Here is a 24631-nt window from a genome sequence, read left to right as displayed (position 1 = left end):
TCCCACGCACGTATCCAAGACTTCGCCCGCGCTGCCCCCCTCCACTGGAACAAGCTCCCTCCCTCCATCACAACTTCCCCTAATCTGTCCAGTTTCAAACGGGCCCTAAAAACCCACCTTTTTCTTAAAGCCTTTCTGTCTCCCACTTAACTTCCTACCTTATCTTCTGCCTCTGTCTCCCTCTCTCCCCTGCGTCTCTCTGTCTGTCCACCCCTCCCCTTAGATTGTACGCTCCTCTGAGCAGGGCCATCTCTCCTCCTGTTTCCACCACTTCTAACTCTGCTCTCCAGCTACTTAGCCCTCCTCCTCGAGGGTCCTCCACCCCACGTCCACTCTCGCTCCCTCCTCCCCCCTGGGGGTCTCTCTGTCTTCCGTGCCCTCCTTCTTGGGCCCCGTCATTTGCGGATCCTCCCTCCCCCTTCCCCGCCCTCTCTAGCTGTGCATTGAGCTTACTGAGTTGCTGTGTTTACTGTACTGTGCTGTCTCCCATTGTATTGTAATTTTGTTTGTCTCTGTACGGCGCTGCGGATGCCTTGTGGCGCCTTATAAATAAATATTAATAATAATAATAATAATAATAATAATAATATAAAGTGCATGTGATGAGAATTTTTTGCAGGTGGGGATGTCTGATTTGCATGTGGAGAGGTACAATGACAAGTGGGGAGGCCTGATGGGTATGTGGGGAGATCCGATAGGCATATAAAGAGGTCAGAGGGGCACTTTAAGAGGTCTGAGGAATTTTAGCAACATAAGCTACTAGGAAGAGACTATTAGTAGCCATTTTAACCCTCCTCCACTGGATACAGCAGCGAGGTAGGAACTGTGCAGTGCAGAGCTGGGCTGATTTGATGATTATTCTAAACATTTTGCCAATGTTGGATATTTTCTTTTTTTGCATAGCAAGATATTGTAAATGATGATATATTTTCAATGTATGTGTGTGTATAGTATGTATGCATGTGTTTATACTGGGTATATGTATATGCACACACATATAAAATGTAAAGTTAGCTCTTTGCGGTACCTATAGATACTTTTGGCGTTTGGTATTTGACTGGTGGCGCCCCCCTATTAGCTGTTTATTAGGCAGACAAAACTAACTACACTTCCCACAATGCAGCAGGGGTAGGTTCACGTGACAGTTCTGGTCCTGATTGGCTGAGTAGACAGGTGACAGCTTCAGAGCATTTGCATAGCAACTGCTCAGCTCCTCTGAGGTGCTGAACATGGAGGAAAGTACAGGCATGGTAGGCAGATAAGAAATCCTTCCATATGACACAAAGGAGGGAATCCTCATCATAGCCCTAACCCTACATCATGTACCATTTCATCTTGGAGCCTTTTTCTGCCAGGGCTCTGTTCCTGCCTGCACTGGCATTAGCAGCTATGTGCTAGTGAAATAATAGTACAGTACAAAATGAATTACACATTTTTAGCCTTGCTTATTTTTTTTTATTTCTATTATTTAAATCACAATTCATTGTAAAATGTTACAATGAGTTTGGTCATTATCAACATTTATACATTGGTTGTAATTGTTGGTAAGATAAAAAAAAAACAATTCACAACCATTGCCATAATTTTTGTAAAAAAAAAAAAAAAGTGCCTGTTGCAGACATTTTTTAAAAAATATTTTATTCCAAAATCAAGTGTTTGGAATCCCCCCCCCCTCTATAAACACTGCCCTGGGTGGGTCTGATCAAACTTTTGTTTTCTTATAGATTGTAATCTTACCAGTACCGCCCTCTACTCTCTTTCTAGTTTGTTAATCAGTGCCGTAACTATCGCTGTGCGACAGGGGCGACCGCCCAGGGCGCAACGCTGAAAGGGGATGCAATTTTGGAATATTTTAGGTTCATTTGGTTAAAATTGAGGGCTGGGGGGCGGCATTTGTCTTTGTCGCCCCAGGTGCTAGAATTCTAAGTTGCGGCTCAGTTGTTAATAACAAATCTTCTTTCCTTTACATATTTGTTTCCAGCTGTAAAGCACTGTTGACTATGCTGGTAGTATGTACATGACAGTTAACACACTTAAGTTGGGTATATAGTTATATATAGCAATCTGTACACTTCAGTGGAGTAGTTGATGCTAGCAGTGTGACACTTATAGCAAGCAATACATTCCAGTGGTAAATGCTGGGGGTACTATAAACAATATACATTCTGTAGCAATGAGTACACTGGTGGGGTAGCAGATTCAGTCAGTGTCAGCCATATAGCAGTGGATATGTAAGACACTGCCAGCTGTTACCCCCTCTGGGGTATATCGGATACACTCCAGTGGTGAAACGCTGGCTGTGTCTTACATTCATGCTTTTGTCCAGGCTTTTGTTTGCATGTGACGTCACTCCGGCACGCCCCTCCCCCTCCCTCCCTCCCTCCTTACCATAGTTGGAAGCCGCTTCTCCGAGCTCAGCCGGGCGGCCCCTTGTCCGTACACTGGGGGCATAGAGCGGAGTTCCAGTGCCCTATACCCGAGGTCCCGCTGACCTATACACCCACAGGAGTAATGCCTAGCTTCGCAGATTAGTATGGATTAAAAGCAAAGTTTGATGGAAGAACATGAGTTCTGGTGAGTTGTCTCTCACAGGAAAGAAGTCTGTGCTCTGGGATGGGGGATTTTCCATTCGCTCTCTGGGGATGATCCTATGCTGAGGATGTACATGGAGATTTTTCTGGCTTGTGAGTGCAGGATTGCAGGAGTCACGTCTTGTGCATGAATCTACACAACTCTTCCAAAGTTACTGCAAAGTGTGAGGTCCAGCAGCCATGCACGTATCAGTCCTTTTAGGGAAAGTTTTGTACTGCACTTACATGTTTCAGTACATTATATACCCCATCTGTGTGCCCGTGCCTAGGCTGTACAGTGTGCAGTGAGGAGTACTCATCCTTCTGCACTAGGGGAGAGAAGTAATTGTCCTTTTTATTCTCTTTGGCTCCTGAACGCTGATTTTCCATGGTGTATATATACACTGCCTGAGCAAGCTAGTTATGTGTGCCCAAATGCTGGCAAATATAACTAGTGAGTACACATTTGAAGTCAATGAGACCATTCAGAAAGTGCTTTATTTTTTAATTTTCTCTAATTCACAATGCATCAACTGTAAGGTAATTCCGTTAATGCTGTATCTAGAACACATTTGCTGTAATGGGGCATCAAACAATTTTGGGTATATATCCAGGTCACTAACTATGCATATCGTAACCATTTTCATTCAGATGTGTACAATATTTTGTAATGGGAGCAAACATTATAGCTTCCTTTAATCACAGCAATTATCATTATTTTACCATTTAAACTGTCATGCTTCATGTTGGGACATACTGTAAATCAGTGATAAGCACTTCAGGCAATAGAGGGTCTTCAGGAAGGAAATGTTTAGCATTATCCACTGTCTGTATCATGGAAGATGTAAGAGGTGAAGTGTTTTCCCTTGTCTGCAGACTTGTGATGCAGTGACAGGATGTTTATTTTATATATTCCAGACTGTAGTTTGCTAGTGACATCTAAAGTCATTTCCACATGTTCCTGCAAAACATTGGAAATCCAGCACACATTTTTGCATCAGGATAGCAGATGGCTGAAATGTAGATGAATACAATGGGAAATGAGTGTTCAAATACTGCTGTAAGCTACATTTTCATTTACAGTTCAGTATAGAGCTTTATTTAACTTACTGTATATGTAGTTATGGAACTCCTTGTTGACTTCTAAAATACTATAGCATATATAATACCACAGTGGTATTTATCAGTCTGTTAATTATTGATAAAAAAAATTCATATATTCATATTTCTGCAGACAAGAATATGGACATAGCATATTTTCATTGTATAATATAATTCCCACAACTATTGGTGTTTTGTAGTGGCAAGAAATAAGTACTTGTAAAATGTTTAAAAAACAGCTGATGACTATTTCTTATCATACAGTAATTTGGTTGTTCAACCATTTGAAATTTGAAACCCATTGCTGTTAGGAATGGGAGATTTATAATGTGTGGAGGACTTTTTCTGTGACAAATATCAGCAGATGTTTAGCATTTTGCAGGATAGTATTGGACCTTAGACACTACTGTTGAGCAGGTAAATCTAGACAAGTTATGCACAGTACTGTTTAGGTGTACTACAATCCTCATTATGTCACATCAGAACTGTATTGCATAATTGTCCCCCCAAAAAAGTGAGACATTTCCAGGAACAAAAATGTTGAATGATGAATCTCTAAAACCTAGGTCTGTCATTGAAAAAAGGGACAGTTGGCAACTATGGTAATATTACCCAAGCTCCTTGTGCTAGTCTTTGTCTACTTTGGGGTTTTGCAACATTTCTTTTAAAACTTTTAATGTAACTTCCTCAACAGCTGACGCTGTTTTGCACATTTTACTACTATGAAATTATAAGGTTTTGATTTGTCCCAGTAGGTAAACCCATTAACAAATGTGAACAGGGTTGAATTTATATCATTGGTCCTTTTGGACTTGACCCCGCCCCATCTGCTGGCCATGCCTTTTAGATAGAACATTCTGTAACTTAACCACTTGGATTATTACACAGCAGAATAATGTACCAGAACCTTACACAGTTCATCCCCAACCTACGTTAAACTGAGACCAATCATGTCTCATTCCTTCAGCCTGGTTTTCTTGCTGATAAAAAGAACATTAACTAGATGTGTGTGCTGTATATGGAACGAGTTGTCTCGCAACATCTGCCAGCTCAGAAACTGACCTATTGTGTCCAGCTACATGAAAACTAACAGCACTTTAGTGATGCATTAACTTGTTTTCCATGTGATTTTAGCAGTACAATCTATATATTTGTTAACATGTAAGAAATATAGAATGTTGCATTCTAAAATTTTAAACTCAGTGTTTATATTTTAGGACACTTGAGTCTTGTTTGTAAGTTTGTATTAACTTGTGAAAATCGCGAAAAGACTATATAGGTGTGAACAAGCCTTGAATAATAAGCCACAAGCCTGTCAGTTTAACACCGATGAATGCAGTTAACTTGAATGCAAAACAGATTGTAGACTGAATTATAAAGTACATATATTTCAGTACACTCAATGGCTGAAATGGGCTGGATTACGGTGCTATGCCATTCCGCCACTTGTCTTACTGCCTTCACAGTAAACCTATCAAATTTCATTCAAGTAAATTTTTCATACCGCCACTTCTAAATTTCTATTTGACCCCTGGTTACACTTGTAATAAATGTAGTCACCACCTGTTCTTATTTGGAACTTCTAACACAGTTCAGTATCTGAATCAGTATATATTTATATAGGCCTGAACAGAATATAACAGAATGTGTTATGACATGAACCTAATAGGAGGTTACACAATTAGAAGCTCTGTGAAATAAGGGAGAGTGAAGGTCCTGCACAACAGGTGCAGTAGATTACATATGCGCCCTAGAAAGAGTGTGCTGGTTTTAGTCATTGTTGTGTATAATTGCAAGAATTTGTCGATGACATTATTTTACCTACATATACACAAAAGGTCTTTCCTTTAGAGGAGCAAGCATTCATTGTACCCAACCTTTTTGGGAAAACTAACTGATAACACTGAGGGGAAAGGAGGACATGTAGGATAGAAAGAAGATGAACATGCAGGGGAACTCTACTATGAGGAGGAAGTAGAAGATAACTATTGGAGATGGATGAAGGACAGAGAGAACAAAATTGTTTATGGGAGATTTTGGTGTGCATGTATGTTGTGTGATATTATTTTTTTCACATTAGTGCGCTTTCCACTTATGTACTATTATACTTTGCCCTCTCTACTTTCTATTATTTTTTGCAGGTTTAAATTCAGATGATCTCTTTTTCAAATGAAGATCTCATTGGTCACCTCTAACTGGGGGAGCTTGAAAAGATCATTCCTACCATGAGGTGAAGTGAGATCCTCATCTCAGAATGTCAAGGGTGGCAAAGATGAGATTTTCATCTTACTGCCCAACCCCTCCATCCCCAGTTGCTGTCAGCAGTGACTGGTGAACAAGCTTTCTTTGACACATATCACTGTCTGCTTCCTACTGCAGTCACTATGACATTGCAAGATGAGCACTCAAGGATATATGTCACCATCTGCCACCCTGCAGTCTACTTGGTTACTACTTAGGGGTTTTATACTTGTCATGATCAGACTACATTTCACAGTTTTGCTGTGTGTGTTAATTAAACTGAGAATATTTTGTAACTACTTGATGTACACTAATCAATTTACATTGTTGTGCTTTTTTTTTATCAAGAATTCTACTGTTGTTTTTTGTAGCATTCAAGTAAATATTATTTTTATTGTAAGTGCATTAAGCAGAGAGAAACTGCAAAAAAACAGACATAAATAACCCACATTTTTCCATGATAATTCTCATAATTCTGCTAAATATATGAATGACAAATATGATTACATATTGCCTTGTATAAGTATTTAGTACCCAACACATGTTTACACATTTTGTTGCCATAGATTCTGGATTTGAAATAGTCTATAGCAGGATTTTTAGCTCTGAACCACAAAGCATCTAGTACCATATCAAATCAAAAGAAATATTTTAAAGTCTTTCCAGAGATTACTCTAAAATTTAAAGTTTTTTATTTTTTGGGTAACTTTTTATTTGGTTTGGGTCTTCCTTTGCTGGAAGAGGCATCTATATTCAATGTAAATTGTCAAAGTTTGTGATGTACATGAGATGAAGATCTGGTACCATCTATAGTATGGAATTAGCTGAGCGCTGGCTTATTTATTTTCTGGTGTTGTTTGGACATGAGGTTTCAGGGAGGGGACCACAACATTTTTGAGCAGACTGACTATGCAAAACAGTGGTCATTTTAGCACAGTGATTGTTTTTGTATTTTCTAACACAAATAACTATTCCGTATAGAACATGGAACACGGTACTGTGAAACCGATCAAGAGTAAATACTTTGCACACAATATATCCACCACATAGCTCAATGCCCATGATGCACAGCTCCATACCATTATATAAAGCCCACTAGTAATATCTTCAGCTTGATATAATATTTCAAGTAATAAGTCCATCCACATTTAGCATTCCAATAAGCCAAAGAAAATGTAATCTGACAGGCAAGATGTTCTGGATGGGCACAGCAAGTTCCCCTGGTGGCTCAGCAGCCACGTACCTCAGCTGTCCTGTAGGTCCAACCAGTGGCTACAAAGCTAAACTGTTTCACATCTCATAAAACAACACTGCTTCTTCTAGATTGAAACCATTGGTGATAAATTGACACTGGGGCAGGACTCGCCACATCAGGATGTTCCCCATATATCCTTTACTTTCCCTACCATAGAAAACACAGATTTTCATGTATAGACATGTTGGCCTGTATTTGCACAGACTGTTTGATATACCTGTTGTGACGTTACTGCATTTGTCTTTGTCCACTTTGAATACTGTGTTCCGTTACAGGATACCAGGAACCATAAAAATACCTGTGAATAGCTGCCATAGAGATGAAGTTTATGTACAACATGTTTATTATTATTATTATTATTATTATTATTTGTTAGGCACCACAAGGTTTCCGCAGCGCCGCACACAGTACAAACAGTAGACTATACAGGGTGAAACCATACAGAACAATAAACAAAAAGTACCAATACTTCAGAAACTCCAGGCAGGCTACGACGGAGCAGAAGAATAGGTGAGAAGGCATGAGGGAAGAGGGCCCTGCTCATACGAGCTTACATGCTAAGGGAGGGTAAACAGACCAGGCACAAGAGGAGCCAGTTGAGGCAAGGGGGAGAGAAGGGAGAATGAGCGGAGGAGATGGGGGGGGTTAAGTGGATGGTTGGTAGGCTTTGAGAAAGAGGTCAGTTTTGAGTGCACGTTTGAAGGAGCACAGAGCAGGAGAGAGACGGATGGAACGAGGGAGGTCGTTCCAGTGAAGGGGGGCCGCACGGAAAAAGTTTGGGATTCTGTAGTGGGAAGAGGTGATGAGTGGAGGAGATCCATCTGTGTATATACACGTTGTTTATGTACAACATGTGTATATACACAGATGGATGAAAGGAACAGGTTACTATAGATTTAAAATTTATTGCTATTTATGTTTGGGAGTCATCAGACAGTCACGCTAAGAATCCATCACCTTCATTTCAGCACTTTATTATACAAAAATAAAATGTCTGCGTATTGTAGTTTGTACTATAGATGTGTAACTCGCACTTCATTATCAAATCGCAGAAGCAAATTAAAGTTTCTAATTGGGATATAGGTGTGAAAGAGTGGGGAGTTTACATTTAGATGGACAGTTTGTAGTGGTCAAGTTTCAGAAATTCACTGTACATATTTTTACATTGCACAGACAAATAATAAAACAGCCGTTCCAGTATTAAGTATTTGACGTACATGGCAATTTTAAAAATCATATGTCAAATATCACTTTAGTAACTTCTCCCTGGATAGAGTAACAGTCATGACCATGATGGTGACATCTCTAAAATTTAGCAACAGTTACTTATGTGTCATGTTGGTAAACCAGGAAGAAGCACACTCTCTCTCTGTACAATTATGTATTGAATTTCTTTCAAACTTGGTTTCACATTGAAATTACTCCTATATGCTTTTGGCTCTAGGGGTTTGAGGATCATGCCAATCATTTCACTGGTGTTCCTGGCATATAAATGGGCTTTATGATAAAATGCAGCAAAAAGTTTAGGTCATGCCACATTTCAAGCCCTTTTAGACTAATCTTTTTTTCTTTTTCTTTTTTTTTGGGCCAAATACATTATTTTAATGTTCCAATTTCTTTATTTCAGCCTTCCAACCACCCTTTCATGTGATTGACCGCAGCAGTGTACATAATAAGTGCCCCACTTTACTGGGCTATACCTATCCTATTTGATCCATGCCATTCACTACAAAATACTCTGTTCTCGACTTTCTCACTTATTTATCTATTGAAGTTGACTGGGCTGAATTAATTGATAATTATGCTGGAGTGGCATCATGGATGTGCAAACATTGCTGGGGCCCTGAGTGTGATTTCTACCAGGGTGCTACCTGCATGCAGTTTGTATGATCTCCTTCTGTATAACTGGGTGGCCCAGTTTCCTCCTAAAGTCCGAGGCATACTAGGTTAATTGGCTTCTAACTATATTGCTTGTCTGTGGTAGGGACATTTAATTGTAACTTGGGCAGGTACTGATATGCTTGATATTACAGTGATGTGGAAAATAATAAAATTGTTTTTAAACGTTATTTTTTTTTTAGACCTAATGGATGATTCAGAGTATGGTCCCCCCCTCATGTCTGCAGTATTCACTGTATTGACACCTCATGCCTACAGTCTCGAAAGTAAAATCACAAAGTCTTGGACACAGAAGCATAATGTGTTTTATTGCAAATTATTAAAATTAATGATGCAAAAAATATGAGCTTTTTTCCTCCATAATACGTTCCATGCCTTACCTCTGGGAGAAGGTATGAAAAATGAGCAGATCTTTATGATACAATTTGTATCATCATGTAGGTAGGAAAAAGTGTATGATGCATTATTAGACCTCTGTTATTATTATTATTATTATTATTATTACTATTATTATTATTATTAATTTTTATTTATAAGGCGCCACAAAGTATCCGTAGCGCCGTACAAGGACAAACAATGGCACAGTACAAGGTGAAACAGCACAGGACAAGTAACAGTAAGCACTATAACTCTGAGGGCTCAGGCTCAGCTAACGTGAGGGAGGGCAAAAGTCGGTACAGGCAGGTACCTTTGGCCCAAGAGGGTGGGCACGGATGACAGTTTAAGAGCCACTGAGGGGAGCGGAGAGGAGACAAAGGGCAGAAGGACCGAGGAGGTGAGCTGAGTAGCTGGAGAGCGAAGTTAAAAGTGATCGAAACAGGAGGTAGGAGAGACCTGCTCAAAGGAGCGAACAATCTAAAGGGAAGACAGACAGACACATGGATGAGACGGGAGAAACGGAGACAGAGACGAGGAAGGGGGAGAAGGGAAGAGGGAATGAGAGTGAGAGGTAGCCGACCGGTGGGAGGTTAGGCATGAGACTGGAAGGCTTTTAAGAAAAGGTGGGGTTTTAATGTTCGTTTGAAAGAGGACAGATTAGGGGAAGGTCTGATGGAGCGGGAAGCTTGTTCCAATGGAGGGGAGCGGCACGGGAGAAGTCTTGGATACGTGCGTGAGAGGAGGTAATCGGAGAGGAAGAGAGGCGACGATCACAGAGGGCGGGATGGAGTATGAATAGAGATAAGGTTAGAGATGTAGGGAGCAGTGGAATTGGCGAGGGCCTTGTAAGCCAGAGTAAGGAGCTTGAAAAGGATTCTGTAGGGGAAGTTGAGCCAGTGAAGGGCTAGGTAGAGTGGGGAGACAGAGGTGGAACGGCGAGAGAGGAAAATAAGCCTAGCAGCGGCGTTAAGTACAGATCGAAGAGGAGTGAGATGAGAGAGGGGGAGGCAGATAAGGAGAAGGTTGCAGTAGTCCAAGTGGGAGATAACCAGACTGTGGACGAGAGATTTGGTGTTATCCTGGGAGAGGAAGGGCCGAATGCGGGTAATGTTGCGAAGCTGGAAGCGGCAGGATTTGGCGAGAGAGTGAATGTGAGGGGCAAAGGAGAGAGAGAGAGAGAGGAGTCGAGAATGACACCTAGGCAGCGGAGTTGGGGAACAGGGGAGATGGAGGAGTTGGCAACAGTGATAGAGAGGTTAGAGGGGAAGGAGGTACGAGAGGGAGGAAAGACAATGAGTTCAGTTTTAGCAAGATTGAGTTTAAGAAATCTAGAGGACATCCAAGAGGAGATGGCGGAGAGGCATGCGGATACCCTGGAGAGAAGGGAGGGAGAGAGATCAGGAGAAGAAAGATAGAGTTGAGTGTCATCAGCATAAAGGTGGTACTTGAGGCCGAGGGAGCTGATGAGTTCACCCAGAGAAGAGGTGTATAGTGAAAATAGTAAGGATCCAAGGACAGAGCCCTGAGGGACCCCGACTGGAAGGGAGGAAGAGGGGGAGAGAGACCCAGAGGCGGAAACAGAGAAGGAGTGGTCGGCAAGGTAAGAGGTGAACCAGGAGAGGACGATACCAGAGAGGCCAATGGACTGGAGGGTGTGAAGCAGGAGGGGGTGGTCAACGGTGTCAAAGGGCTCTGAGAGGTCGAGGAGAATCAGGAGGGAGTAGTGGCCCTTGGCTTTAGCCGAGAGGAGATCGTTCGTAACTTGAGCCAGGGCAGTTTCGGTGGAATGGAGGGGGCGGAAGCCTGATTGGATAGGGTCAAGGAGGGACTCGGATGACTGGACTTGATGATGTGATTTGAGTCATTATGGTGCGCCCCCGTCTACTTCGCTGGCTGGTGAGTGGTCTTCAAGGATAATTGCTTACTCATCTGAGAATCTGAGATTTATTTATTTTTTTTTAAACTTTTATTTTTGGGAGGTCAAATAACAAGCAAAACCAACGTACAGTAAAAGTGACCTTATACAACTCACTGAAAGGAATGATATACGATCAACATAAAATCGTGAGAAACTCAAACAAAGAAAGAAACAATACAGAGGGGCCAAATTACGTGCATCGATATTGACTCGAGTTTTTTTTAGAGATACGAGGGAGAGCGCGAAATTCCACAAGAGAGGGGGGTATGATGCGAAAAGAGGGGAAGAGAGAAACTGGAACAGAACAGAAAAGGAAAGGAAGAAAGGGATTATAAAATACAATAAAATTAAAATTAAAAAGAAGGAAGAGGACGGACATGTGTAAATATAAAATCAAGTGAAAGGGGAATAGGCCTGAAAAAACGAGAGCCATGGGGTCCAAACCTTAGTGAACGATCTTGACGTCCTATTGATGATGCTGGTCATGTATTCCAGGCGTTGGACCTGCCAAACTCTGTTAATAACGGCCTGAAGCGAAGGTGGAGATTGCTGCCTCCAGTCTGCTGCAATTTGGCAGGTAGCTGCTGATAGAATATGCCTAGCCAGCTGGTTCTCGTGTCGAGTCGCCATGGGAGCTCCCAAGGGCAAGAGAAAAAATGTAGGCTCTAGTGGTATCGCTACCTGGAGAATCAATTGGATCAGGTGTTTAATCTCTGCCCAGAAATTTGTTAATTTGGGACAAGTCCACCATATGTGGATAAAATTACCCTCATGGGAGCATCCCCACCAACAGCGATCAGAAGAGTCTGGGAGAATTTTTTGAATCCGGGAGGGAACGTAGTACCATCGGTACAATACCTTATAGACATTCTCCTTTATTTTAACGCAGATTGAACTGGAGGCAGCATTCTCATAAATCTCTGACCATTCTTCGCGCAAAAGGGTTTCACCAAAGTCACGTTCCCAGGCCAGTTTGTGCGAAACTCTAGGAAGGTGGGGAATCTGAGATTTTTATAAATAATCCGGGGTGTCTGTCAATAATGCGGGATTCTCTTGAGATTTCCAGGATAGAAGGGGACTTTGTCTTTTCTTTAGAAATACTCAGCAGTGCATTTTTTGTTTTCACTGAGTTTTTTTTTCTTGTATTTTTCTCATGTGTATATTGCTTGCTCTCTTCATTGACTCAAAAGAACACGATAAAAAAAATCAAACATAACACAAGAGGATTCAACAAAAAGCAGATAACTATATACCATAATGCTCCCGACTTTCAGGTTAAAGTTTTTTATACATTTTATGCACTCTATATGATCTTTTTTAGAATATAAAAAAGTGAAATTACTCTACAATTCAATTTTAAAAGGCTTTTGTGACTGAAGCCTATTTCTCTCTTTATCACGTTGTTTCTTAAAGAGACTAAAGTTTTGAAGTCATTATTGCGGAGTTAATTTTAAATTGGCATTGAAGTGACAGGGTATACAGAAAGGAAATTTAGTGATTTTGGTGCAATGAGTAATGTCATTCCCCAGTTTTCATTATAGCACACAAGTCCACATTGTCACTGCAGGCAGTTAAAAGGAATCTACTTGTAAATGGAAGTCATTGAACCATAATTAGGCGTTTCTGTGAACTGTAATTAGGTCTTCGGAATTGGGTCCTTTCTCCTTTTATCAGTTTGTATTGGTTGGCATAACTGCTCATTGTATGCAAGGTAATGAACAGTCAATGCAACTATCTCCCAGGCATACAAAAGCTTGAAATGAGAAGCTTCATCTGGTTCCAGTTTTACAGCTGTCATGTTAAAAGGTCAATGTGTTTTGGTGGTTACTGTCTTACATTATTTGATATAGAACTTTGTAACAAGCAGGAGGACTTCAATTAGATGATTTACAGAATACAACTTCTGTAAATGTATCGTTTAAGAGGTGCTATTATAAAACAGGATCTATTTTGAAAACTACATATGAACTACTAAGGTCTTAACTTCACCTATTAGATCTAGAAAATATTTGTCTGCTACTGAATGTAATATTAAATGACTGAATTAATAAGGATGTATGGATTGTTTTACAGAACATAATTCTTTTAGCTCAGGTTAATTCAGCCTAAATCTAAACATCAAACTTAGAAGCAACCACATAGATTTCTGAAGAATTGGTCAGTTCGATGTCTGTAGGACGTATGTCACTTCCTGGAATAAAGTCTGTCAGAAATGACTGAGAAAGTAAAGCAACTGTGCATCAGATAGGTACAGGGCAATGACCTCTGAGACTGAGCACATCCAATATTCATGTGTCCATTAAATTAATGGGCTTATCTATTAGTGATCAAATATTGGGCAAATAACATAGAGCCCTTATGGATGTTGCCTTGCTGTGTTCTATATAATCGATGTAGAGCATCATGTATATCGTCACACCGTATTAGGAGGACTTTAGTAATACTGAGTCATAAGTGACTGTGCCCTTCAGTTCTCCATTGTGGGTTTTTGTGTAATCCCTATGTCCCTCTTGGGACCTAACTACACAAGAGTTTTAACTTTGCTTTGTTTTCTATTATGTTTTTTTTCATTTGTTTGTTGTTAACTGACCATGTGACATAAGAATTTCTACATACTATTATAATTTATTTATTTTTGCTCGTCTGTGCACTCTTTTGCAGGCTCTAAGCAGCAATCCGTTATAGGTATTTGTTTTTTTCATCCTATGGTACCATAAATACAAAAGGGCCTAAAATACAATCCTTATGTACTGAAATATGTAGAAATAAGATATTTTCTGTCTTATTGGTGTGTGTTCCAGGGTTTCTTTTTGTTGTGTGTAATGTTTTGCTTATAATGTTGAATACTTTATGTAAGAACCACTTAATGGCACTATACAAACTACTTGAGCAAAGGCATACTTCTCATGCAGTTGATGAATGCATAGTTAATGTATTGTTTGAATAAGTTATAAGCTTTTTTTGTAAAGTAATCTAATTTGCATTTTTAAGGAAAAATAGTAGTATCTTAAGTTATTATTATTTAGTCTGTCAAATGTTCTGAGTCTAGTGGGACAATTTTTTTTTTTTTTTTTTGTGACTGTTCCGCCCAATCTGAGGGTCAGGTCAAGACTGTGCACTCTTTATATACACACTGCATTTTTTATATACGTACTATACTATGGTGCTAGCTGTCCTTCGTGGGCTGACCACTCCCCCTCTAGTGTCTGATCTTGCCTCTATGATGGCTGACCGCACCCCTTTGGTGGGCCCCTAGCGTTGCAGTCCCCCGGTGGACCCTTCATGCCCCAGTCCGACACTGTTGACAGCGCTATTGGGGTGCGTATTGACAGATTATTCTCTGTACTATATTTCCTGCAGGTTTTGAGATCTATATATATCTTTTGTCTTTCGGTATCATCGTTGGGTAACATAGTATGGTGAAGCAGGGACATAGACCTGATTTACTGCTGTTTAGTAAGAGCCTGTGCTTCCTAGAATGTGAAATATTCATTGGTTATTTGATTTCAGCTAAATCAATTTCTGCATTTCCATACACGTTTCACCTTGAAGGGCAGTGATGAGCAACACACAGCCCTCCAAGCCTTCACCTTCGGTCCCCAGCTCCATCCTGTTTTATGATGAAGTTTATTATGGCTTGTAAGACTTGTTTAAAATGCCTGCTTACATGTTATTACAGGTAGGCCTCTCTTTCTTTAAGTGTTTTGTTTTAACTTATTACTAAAGGTGAGCGGACCCCACTTGAAGTGTATCAGGTTGGAGATGATTAATGGATGTATAAACTCCTCCTGCAAATAATATTACTTTGTTTAACAAAACTGCACCAACATACATCTCCTCACTTGTCTTAAAATATTTCCCAACTCGACACCTTCGTTCTGCACAAGATCTGTCTCTCTCTTCCACTCTCATCACATCCTCCCATTCCAGGTTACAGGACTTTTTTAGGCTGCATCCACTTTATGGAATTACCTCCCTCGCACAGTAAGACTTTCCTCTAGTCTTCAAACCTTCAAGCGTTCTCTGAAAACCCACCTCTTCAGACAAGCTTATAATATTCTTCTACCACCATCTTAATGTCCCTAGGTTACCCTATTACCACCCTCTACACAGCTAACACAAGACCACAACCCTCTGACCAACATTGCTGTGTGACTGATCACACAGCCCACTCAATCCTTTTACCTTTGCATTCTAGTTGGTCCAACGTGCAATATGATGTAGCACGTGCCCTTGTTTTCAAACTCCCATTCTCCCATAGATTGTAAGCTTGCGAAAAGGGTTCTCTTACCTCTCTGTCTGTATCTATTACCCAGTATTGTTTTATTACTGTTTGTTCCCAATTGTACAGCTCTACGGAGTTTGTTGGTGCTATATAAATAGATGATGATTATATCGACCAAACAACTCTGAACTACAAATGACACATCAATTAATAAATTACATTAATTTATAAATCTTATGATTCCTAGCAAATTCAGGAAGTGGCAACAGAAATTTAAAGTACAATGTATTTTATTTAGGCAAAGTAGGGACCAGGCCGAGGTCAGGGAAACGAGAGGTCTTCTATTTACAAAGATGTTCCAAGCAGTTCTGGAGCGTTGTTCAGTACACGTAGCAGGAGCTGGTTCAGATATCCCTCCAGCTGCTGCACGCGGTTCTCCAGCTGGTGTAGATGGGCTGCCTGCTCTTCATCTTCTCTTTCTCGTTGAAGCATTAGTTTGATCAAGTCCTCCTTACTTAGGTGCTGGTATTTGGAGGCAGGTTCTGGAGGGGACAGATGGTCTTGCTTGATGTTATCTACCGCTATCGTCTCCTGCGGATCTGCTTGCAGTTCCTCCTTATTCTTGCTGTTTTTTGGGCTTCTGAATCTTCCTACCTGCCACCATTTATTTCCCCTGCGGGGTGTCCTAGGTTTATACTTTTCATAGTAGGTGTGGCTGCCGTTGATGCACAGATATTTTGGGTCCGGCTCAGTGTTTTTACCCCTTAGGGTCTCCCACATCCTCCTTAATCGACTTTTCTTTTTTATATCTCTCTCCATTTTTTTTTTTTTTTGTTCAATATCTAACCCAGCAGCAGGAGTGGTGACCTTTATATACAGGGGGCTGCATTGTTGCATGTGGCTATTATGATGCATTGTACTGCTTTGTGATGTCATCTCTATACCTCACCAGGCAGTGAGGCTGAATACACAGCTCCTGGATATATTACACAGAGTACAGCAAGGCCATATTCACATAATTGCAACACAATTGTATATGGAGGCATTTTAGGATGTATTTTTTGTGGGTGCTGGAGGCTGGTGAATGTGATGATGAGTGTTAGTAGAGCTACTCAGCAGCTTCTGATTGGCTGATTCTGTATTGACCCCTCCAGCTGATGGTACTTCATTGGTTAGCAATGGGGCTAACCCGCCCGCTCCCTGCGCTCAGCCAATGATCGCCGCCTCTCCTCCACTCTGATCACCTCTTCCCACTCTAGAATCCAAGACTTCAACCGTGCTGCCCCCCTTCACTGGAACGACCTCCCTCGCTCCATTTGTCTTTCACCCAATCTGTGCTCCTTCAAGCGGGCTCTTAAAACTCACCTGTTCCTTAAGGCCTACCAACCATCCACTTCACCTCTCACCTCTTCTGGTTCTCCCCTGCCCCCTTTCTCTCTCCCCGTTGCTTCACCTGCTCCCTTATGTACCTGATTCTGTTTACCCTTCCTTAGGATGTAAGCTCGTATGAGCAGGGCCCATCTTCCCTCCTGTCTCCATACCTGTTCTTCCGCTCCGTCTCTACTGTATCTGCCTGCCTGGAGTTTCTGAAGTACTGGTACTTTGTGTTTATTGTTGTGTACTGTCTTACCCTGTATAGTCTACTGTTTGTACCATGTACGCCGCTGCGGAAACCTTGTGGCGCCTTACAAATAAACGATGATAATAATATAAAAATATATATATATATATATATATATATATATATATATATATATATATATATATATATATTATATATGCAGCATGATGGCCTAGTGGTTAGCACTTCTGCCTCACAGCACTGGGGTCATGAGTTCGATTCCCAACCATGGCCTTATCTGTGTGGAGTTTGTATGTTCTCCCTGTGTTTGCGTGGGTTTCCTCCAGGTGCTCCGGTTTCCTCCCACACTACAAAAACATACTGGTAGGTTAATTGGCTGCTATCAAAATTGACCCTAGTCTCTCCCTGTTTGTCTCCCTCTGTCTGTCTCTCTGTGTCTGTGTGAGTGTGTGTCTACATTAGGGAATTTAGACTGTAAGCTCCAATGGGGCAGGGACTGACGTGAATGAGTTCTCTGTACAGCGCTGCGGAATTAGTGGCGCTATATAAATAAATCATGATGATGATGATTAGTAACAGGAAAATGATTGTATGGGCCATATGTCATGTCGACTTCTGTAACAGCTAAAAATATAGGTTGACCCTTTCACCTTAACAACCAGCTGCTTGGAGATACTATTCTTCTATCCCCGACACTTTATAACCCTTGTCTAAAGTGTAATCCACTCGCTGCCATAGTAGCACTACATACCTTCTTGTAGTGTCTTTCAGACCAAAGACGTGTATGGGTATTTTAAAGCACAAGTGTTTATCTTAGGTTATTAGAGTAAGCTACCAAATTTGTCATCTTTAACATGTTGGCAATAGCAGTACAAGGCCTAGGTAAAAATAAACACAGTGAATTGTACTTTTGTGCCCTACATTAAAGCTTTTAGTCTTTCTTATACTTTATATATCAAATCAAAGGGTTAAAAAGAAACATCACATCTGAAATGTAGAATATGTGCTTAAAGTTAAATTTTAAGATATTTTAAAAATGTTTCTGTAGGAAAAAAAACAAAAACCTAGTTTGGTTATAGTTACAATTTATAATTCTGTTCCTTTTCAGCATCTTTGATAGTATGTATAGCTTGCGTGGGTGCTACAATAATTGTTGCAGTTGCTAAAATGTTTAGGCGATGACAGAGGTTCTCAATACACAGCACTCCTATCGGAGAACTATAGTCCAAACAGAGTCTAAGCTCCATGACATAAGATGTGCAGATATGTGATCTCTCCTCACCATAAAGGACAACTTATTGCACATTATTATATATAGTGCATGTAATATAAATGCAATGTTCATTTACTTTATTACTTTCCACTGCAGGTACAAAGTAAAATGCGATAGAATATTTTCTACAATTTCCATCACAAATACAAGTCTGCTAGTACTTTTAAAATGTACATCTTACCAGTTATTCCCCTTCAAATCTGCAGTGATCTCACATGTCATGCCCAGTGTTTGAATCCAGTAATCTGTTAAAGCATTTATATTACGGTGTGTATAGGATCAAAAAGATTGCTGAGTCTGATAAACATCTGAATCTGATTATTCAAATGTGGACTGGGACAGGTCATATATGGGAGGTAGGGGCTGCATCTGGTAATGTGACATCATTTGACTGCATTATCTGGGCCCCTCTATGTATGGTCAAATGACAGGGGCCTGGACACCCAGCTGGACGGAATACCCTGTGTTTGGGCACCTTTTAGGCCACAGTGATGTAAGAATAAGAAGCTCTGCCTCCCTCAGTCTGCTTTCTCTATTAAGATGTTATAGATGGCATGCAGGACAGATATATTTCACTGTAAACACTTTTAGAGGCTCACTATATTTTACTCAGTGGCGCACAGTCATTTATAAAGATTAAAGTATAGGATACCTGCTTTAATACCCTTTCCCAAAACTACACTATTCTGTTCATACATGTAGTTGTATCAAATGCCGTCTGACATGTACAGCCATGCCCTCAGATTACATGCCTCCTCACCTGCTGGTAACTTTCTTTTTTTACCAGGATGAGGGAGTTTTTTTATTTCCATATTTTGCAGTCTAATTTCCAGTTTGTCTTTTACACTGAAGCATCTTATAGTGCAAAAGATTGGTATGTGTGTGCTTGGGAGTGGGGAAGAATTTAACTTGGCATATTCAAACATTAAGAGCACTGTGGGAAGAGCTGTCTGGGTTTAATAAGAGAGCTTGGGCTCTCCCTCCTACTGGCAGAACTGCTCTTCAGCAATAGATCCAGTCTGTCATTGAAAGCTGTTGGTCCAGTGCTATGCTCATGTTGTAAACCATTTGATTCGGTTCCCAGCAGTGAGATCTGAATTTGTATTGTACGACTTAATCTACATGTTTTAAAAGACTATGACTTATGTTGCTCCTTACAATTAATTAACATTTCAAAACTCTTTCACAAAATATTCACCTCATTCTGCATGTGGCTGCAGAATGTTGCACTTTCCACTGGTAGAATTAAATGCTGCCAGTCCAACAACACTACACGTAGTTCCAAAATCAAGCGTTTGGACACTGTTCCTTGAAATAATTTATTTGCGTTTGCCTCTAATTACAGGACCAGTTTTGAGGACTTTGCAAAGTTTGGAGTTGTAGTAATGTTGTTGGATGATTATTATTATTATGTTTTTTAGAAAGATTTTATTAAGGGTATCCGTGTAACAATAAGAAGCATTCACAATGAAATATATGAAACTGGATAATTTGAGTTACAAACGCGTACATATTACTGAGAGCCCTCTCAGATCACAAATAGTAGAGAAGATCGAAGTCAAACTCAACATGAGGAACAGATGATGCTGTAATTTTAAAAGGTGAATGGTGGGAAGAAAGGAAGGGTTGGAGGCCTTGGTATAATATACAAAATAATATCACTGGATAGAGTACATAGCACCACCAGGGAAAGATCAAAAGGTTAAGGTTAAAAAAATAGGAAAAGGTTTGTTAAAAAAGGAAATCCAAATGAGCCCAAACTTCATGAAAAGAGGTGGAGGAGTTCTTGAAATACTTGTAATATAGGTCATTTGTGGCGGATTGGGGCATGAAGGGCCCACTGGGCAAACCAATGGTGTGGGCCCCCCCATACATGTAGTGCAGCAATGCATCATTGGGGGTGTGGCCAAATAAAAAATATAGAGGCAGTATGCAACTAGGCGTAAAAATAAAAATATATAATATTAATCCTACCTGTAATTGGCAAATATCTATCACCTGATTTTCAATCTGTGCTGCTGCTGGATTCGGTCTGGTCCAGGGCTCCTGATGCAACGCACTTCCTGCCATTTCCTCACTCTCACCTCTCTCCAATCACCAGCTTTTCCAGTTGATCCGGTTCCTTCCTCAGTTTTCAGTCACTCTGGGATTTATGCAGTTCTAAAATAAATAAAATATTAAAGGATGAAGGAAGTATATATAGGTCAGGGAGCTGTTTTACAGTATATAGCTAGTGATGATTTCTTTGAGAGCATGTTAAAATATTTATGTTTGTCATCTGTGTATTTAGCTTGGTTAATGTTATTAAATGCACCATAAATATTTTGGACTGACAGCAAAAAGCAAAAATAAGATATAGTAATCATTTTGCTAAAATAAATACACAATCCCAGGGATGTACCTCTCCATTACCTGGCCACATGGCATGATTTTTTTTTTTTTGTTTGGGGGGGGGGGGGGTGCATCATGCTCTTCAGAGTTTCAATTCAAACTAGTCTTCACTGCACATTCACCAGCCACTGAGCATACTCTCAAGAACAGATGGCTCGGCATTGCGGCGCCCCCAGATGAATCGGTAGTAGCCGAATACCTGCCACTGCTGCACCCCCTGCAATGGCAGTGTTATGCTACTGCACAATTCTAAACAGCAAATTGACAGTGTGCTATGCACACAGCACCTATCCCTTGATCTTTAATTTGGGGCAGCAGACTATGAGAAAATTTGTACCCAAAAAAGTTAGTGGCTAGAAACCAAATATATTGATTCCTGGCTAAAAACTTGATCTTCAGGCTGTCGTTGACAGCAAAGGTCTATCAATGGAGGACACACATGCCAGTGTGCACTGAAGATAAGTGTTTTGCACTGAAACCTCAAATCCATCCCTGGTTGTTGGTACTTTGACCTAGGGAAAGCCATTTAATCTTCATCAAAAGTTTCCTTCAGGCTATTGCATGTGGATAAAAAAGGAGGCCTTTGTGCCCGTATTGCTTCTTAGGGTCATGGAAAGATCAGACTATTTTATGGTGGATGTACATTACTTCCTAACGTTTCTAAAAATAGATATTTATCTGATGACACATTGTTTTAGTGTGTAACATGTTTAAATCGCTTTATGACTATTTTTGTATTCTGCAACACTATATAAATTAAAATCTTTATATGGGATTTGAATGGAAATGTATAGTATTTAAGAGTGGGCTTCTAGTTCTCTACATAATCATCAAAATGTATGGTGAAATGTTGTCCTGCACAACGTAGACATGAAAATCACTGCCCCTAAGGTTTACCTGACCAGGAGGGAGATCCCCTAGCTCTTCAAGGTAAGGATATCCCTATTCAGTACTCATATAGCTTATTCCATAGAACACTGCTATACTATAATGTAGTATATACCCATCTTGTCTTCGTGTAGCATATTATATAGTACTATAATCTATAATGTGCCAATTTAACCCAGCTTATATCCGTAAAATCTATATTGTTCCAGTGTATACCATCATGCACCAGTATGGCACATTATAGAGATCAGTATCTCAAAGAGGACAGTACACAGGTTTTGTTCAGTATAGTATAGCAGCACTTGTGTGCCAAAATTGGTCAGGTGTAGGGTGGAATAACACAGAGTATATCCATTGTGATGGCGCTATATGGAAGTCCTCACAATATAGCGGTATTGGAGTATAGTAGGGCAGTTCTAGCCATTTGTAACCCCAGCCTAGGGAGGTCTTTCTCTTGTACCCCTCTGCTCCCCAACTCCCAGCTCTGAGAGGTTTTCCTCCTGCCACAACCTTCTATCAGCCCCCTCTGCAGGACACTAACCATGGCTTAACCTGCCAGGGCTCAGAGGAGCGAATTGCTGGAGCAGTGATGTCTGGGGAATGCTGGATCCAGATACTTCTCCTACTTGGAGAAGATGCATAGCCTTACTACTTGGCTGGAGATTTCAACACCACAGCAGCTCTTAACAGCCATGGCTCTCGGAAAGTTATTGGTGGTGTTAAATAGTGAAGAGATAAAAATCAAAGTGGTTTAAAGTTATTGGCTATACTCAACGCAAACAGTGTTTGTGGCAACGAAATCTGTGCTGGCACTGGCATTGCCCAGAGGAGGGCTGGCAGACTTTAGCCCGGGGGCCAAGACTTGACTCAGTAGCCTATTTTAATGGAAAAGAAATGCAGGTGGCCCAGTGACGCAGCCCATGGTAGCCCACTATGGGATCGGCCCAGGGGGCAGATGCCTCCCTGCTCCCCCAGCCCAGCCTGCCCATGACATTACCCCTTGTAATAAATTCAGCGTTGTAAAAAAAAAGCTTTTATCTGGCGAAAACAGACGTTTTTTCAAGAGTTAAGACTTTTCACCTAATATTAGACTCCTTAACAAATATTTCCAGCAGTTATGATTTGGAAAATGATGAGGAAAGAAATGACTGTATATACAGCTGAGGCTAAATGTGCCGGATTTCTACTAATGTGTCTGCCCTAATGGATGCTGACTGGGGATGGAACAGATCATGGAGGATAAGATTTTATGATGGTGTGTAGATTTGCTATGGGGCCCAGACTAGTTAAACCCTTAATTGTGCCTTTGATATTTGTAAAAATGTAATATAATATTCCTATCAATAAGCATACTTTATTTTTATATAAGATTAATGTAAAGCAGAAGTTATTAAGCAAACAGAATTCTGTATTATATTTTATGTGCAAACTGCAATATTGACAGTTCAGCAATTGTATAATTGTTTACCACTATTGATGCCACACTATATGGATAAAAATATCCTCCCATCTCTATAACATTGGCACACAGTTGCATTTTTACCAGCCATGTGATAACCCAGTGCCCCACCCTTAGACGTCAATAAAGTCGCATCAACCAATAGCCAAATTATTATAATGGTTATATACATATTTAGTATTGCTAAGTTTATTTCAAATGCACAGAGATCTGACATGTACAAATTCACAAGGTAAGGTATAAATAAAAGCCACGTCAAAGCATCTGAAAATACATACGGTATTCCTTTTGTTAACAATGATAAACAGAGAACCTTTTGTGGTGAGAAATATTATATCAGAGTAGTATTCACCCATGTCCTTATTGCTTTAGCTTGTAAGTTTGTTTACTTGCTACCTGCAGTTATAACGAAAGTAATCTGTCAGTTTACATCTCTTCATAAATAAAATTGCTTAGGAGATAAAATATTAATCCCTTTCACGCACCTACATAAATATTTGTATTATTGCAGTATACACTATAAATGATATATTAGAACTACTAATAAGGAAGGAATCACTAATGCTGCTATAGCCAGTCATGTAAAAACTACCATTACTCATAGATCTATTTAAATCAGCCTGTTAGTAGCTGCTTGCAACAACAATAAACTGGTACTGTTTCTAAGTTTCCTGCAGTGTGGTTATTTTTGCTTCTGTGTGTGTTTAGATATGTACTATAACATTGCACAATCAGTGACATGTCCATCTGTGGGTCTTGTGATGTTTTGCACTGTCTTTATGGAAAATTCTGCACACCTACACAAGAGCACGGAGTCTGCACAAATCATTACCTCGTCGTAAGATCATAGCCCACGCAGACAACATTGGGCTCTCGGCATAATATACAGCAAGGTTCCCATGTAGACAAACATGTATTTTAATATAAATTGATATTTTCCATACCAATTACTAGTTCAATATCGATAAATGGCAAAAATCCACATCAGCTCATTTAAATGTCCCTACATCTTAGTTTATACAGTTGAGTATACCAGTTTTACATGGTTCAAGATTCAAAGAATTTCAGTCTCCTCGAGATATTCTCTGTAATTTGCATGTTCCTAAAAAGTTTAGAAGAAACAAATAGCTAAAAAAGACTACGGACAGTCACAATGAAGAATTTTGTTATATTATCAGATAAGCTGCTAGTTGTCAATGCTAGTGGAAGTATTGGCTGCAAGATCAAGGAACAAGACAAGGTAGGGGATTTGAGTACTATAAATTGGAGTGGTAGAAGACATGATATGCACACACTCACAGTAACACAATTTGGAAGCACACCTGTCACTGTCCCATCATCATCTGTTTAGTATGTAAAAGCAAAATGGTAAAGGGTTAACATGCTTTCTTCATTGTACAGATAATTTACTGTCCATAAGACATCAGATGGATACGTTTAACATTAAGGAA

General features: G+C 40.1%; 1 protein-coding gene across 2 annotated transcripts in view; it reads left to right on the top strand.

The window, feature by feature from the left end:
- The first annotated feature begins 2385 nt into the window (after positions 1-2385).
- Positions 2386-24631, top strand: part of FGD6 (FYVE, RhoGEF and PH domain containing 6) — a 75423-nt gene continuing 53177 nt past the window's right edge. For both annotated transcript variants that reach the window (XM_075209413.1, XM_075209412.1), the window contains exon 1: positions 2386-2574. In XM_075209413.1, coding sequence (XP_075065514.1) covers positions 2565-2574 — 10 coding nt within the window. In that variant the 5' untranslated portion in view covers positions 2386-2564. The remainder of the gene's footprint in view (positions 2575-24631) is intronic.

The sequence above is a fragment of the Mixophyes fleayi genome, chromosome 4, assembly GCF_038048845.1.
Source record: "Mixophyes fleayi isolate aMixFle1 chromosome 4, aMixFle1.hap1, whole genome shotgun sequence".
Taxonomy (NCBI): domain Eukaryota; kingdom Metazoa; phylum Chordata; class Amphibia; order Anura; family Limnodynastidae; genus Mixophyes; species Mixophyes fleayi.
Note: the sequence above shows the minus strand (reverse complement) of the source record. Positions and strands in the feature narration are given on the sequence as shown.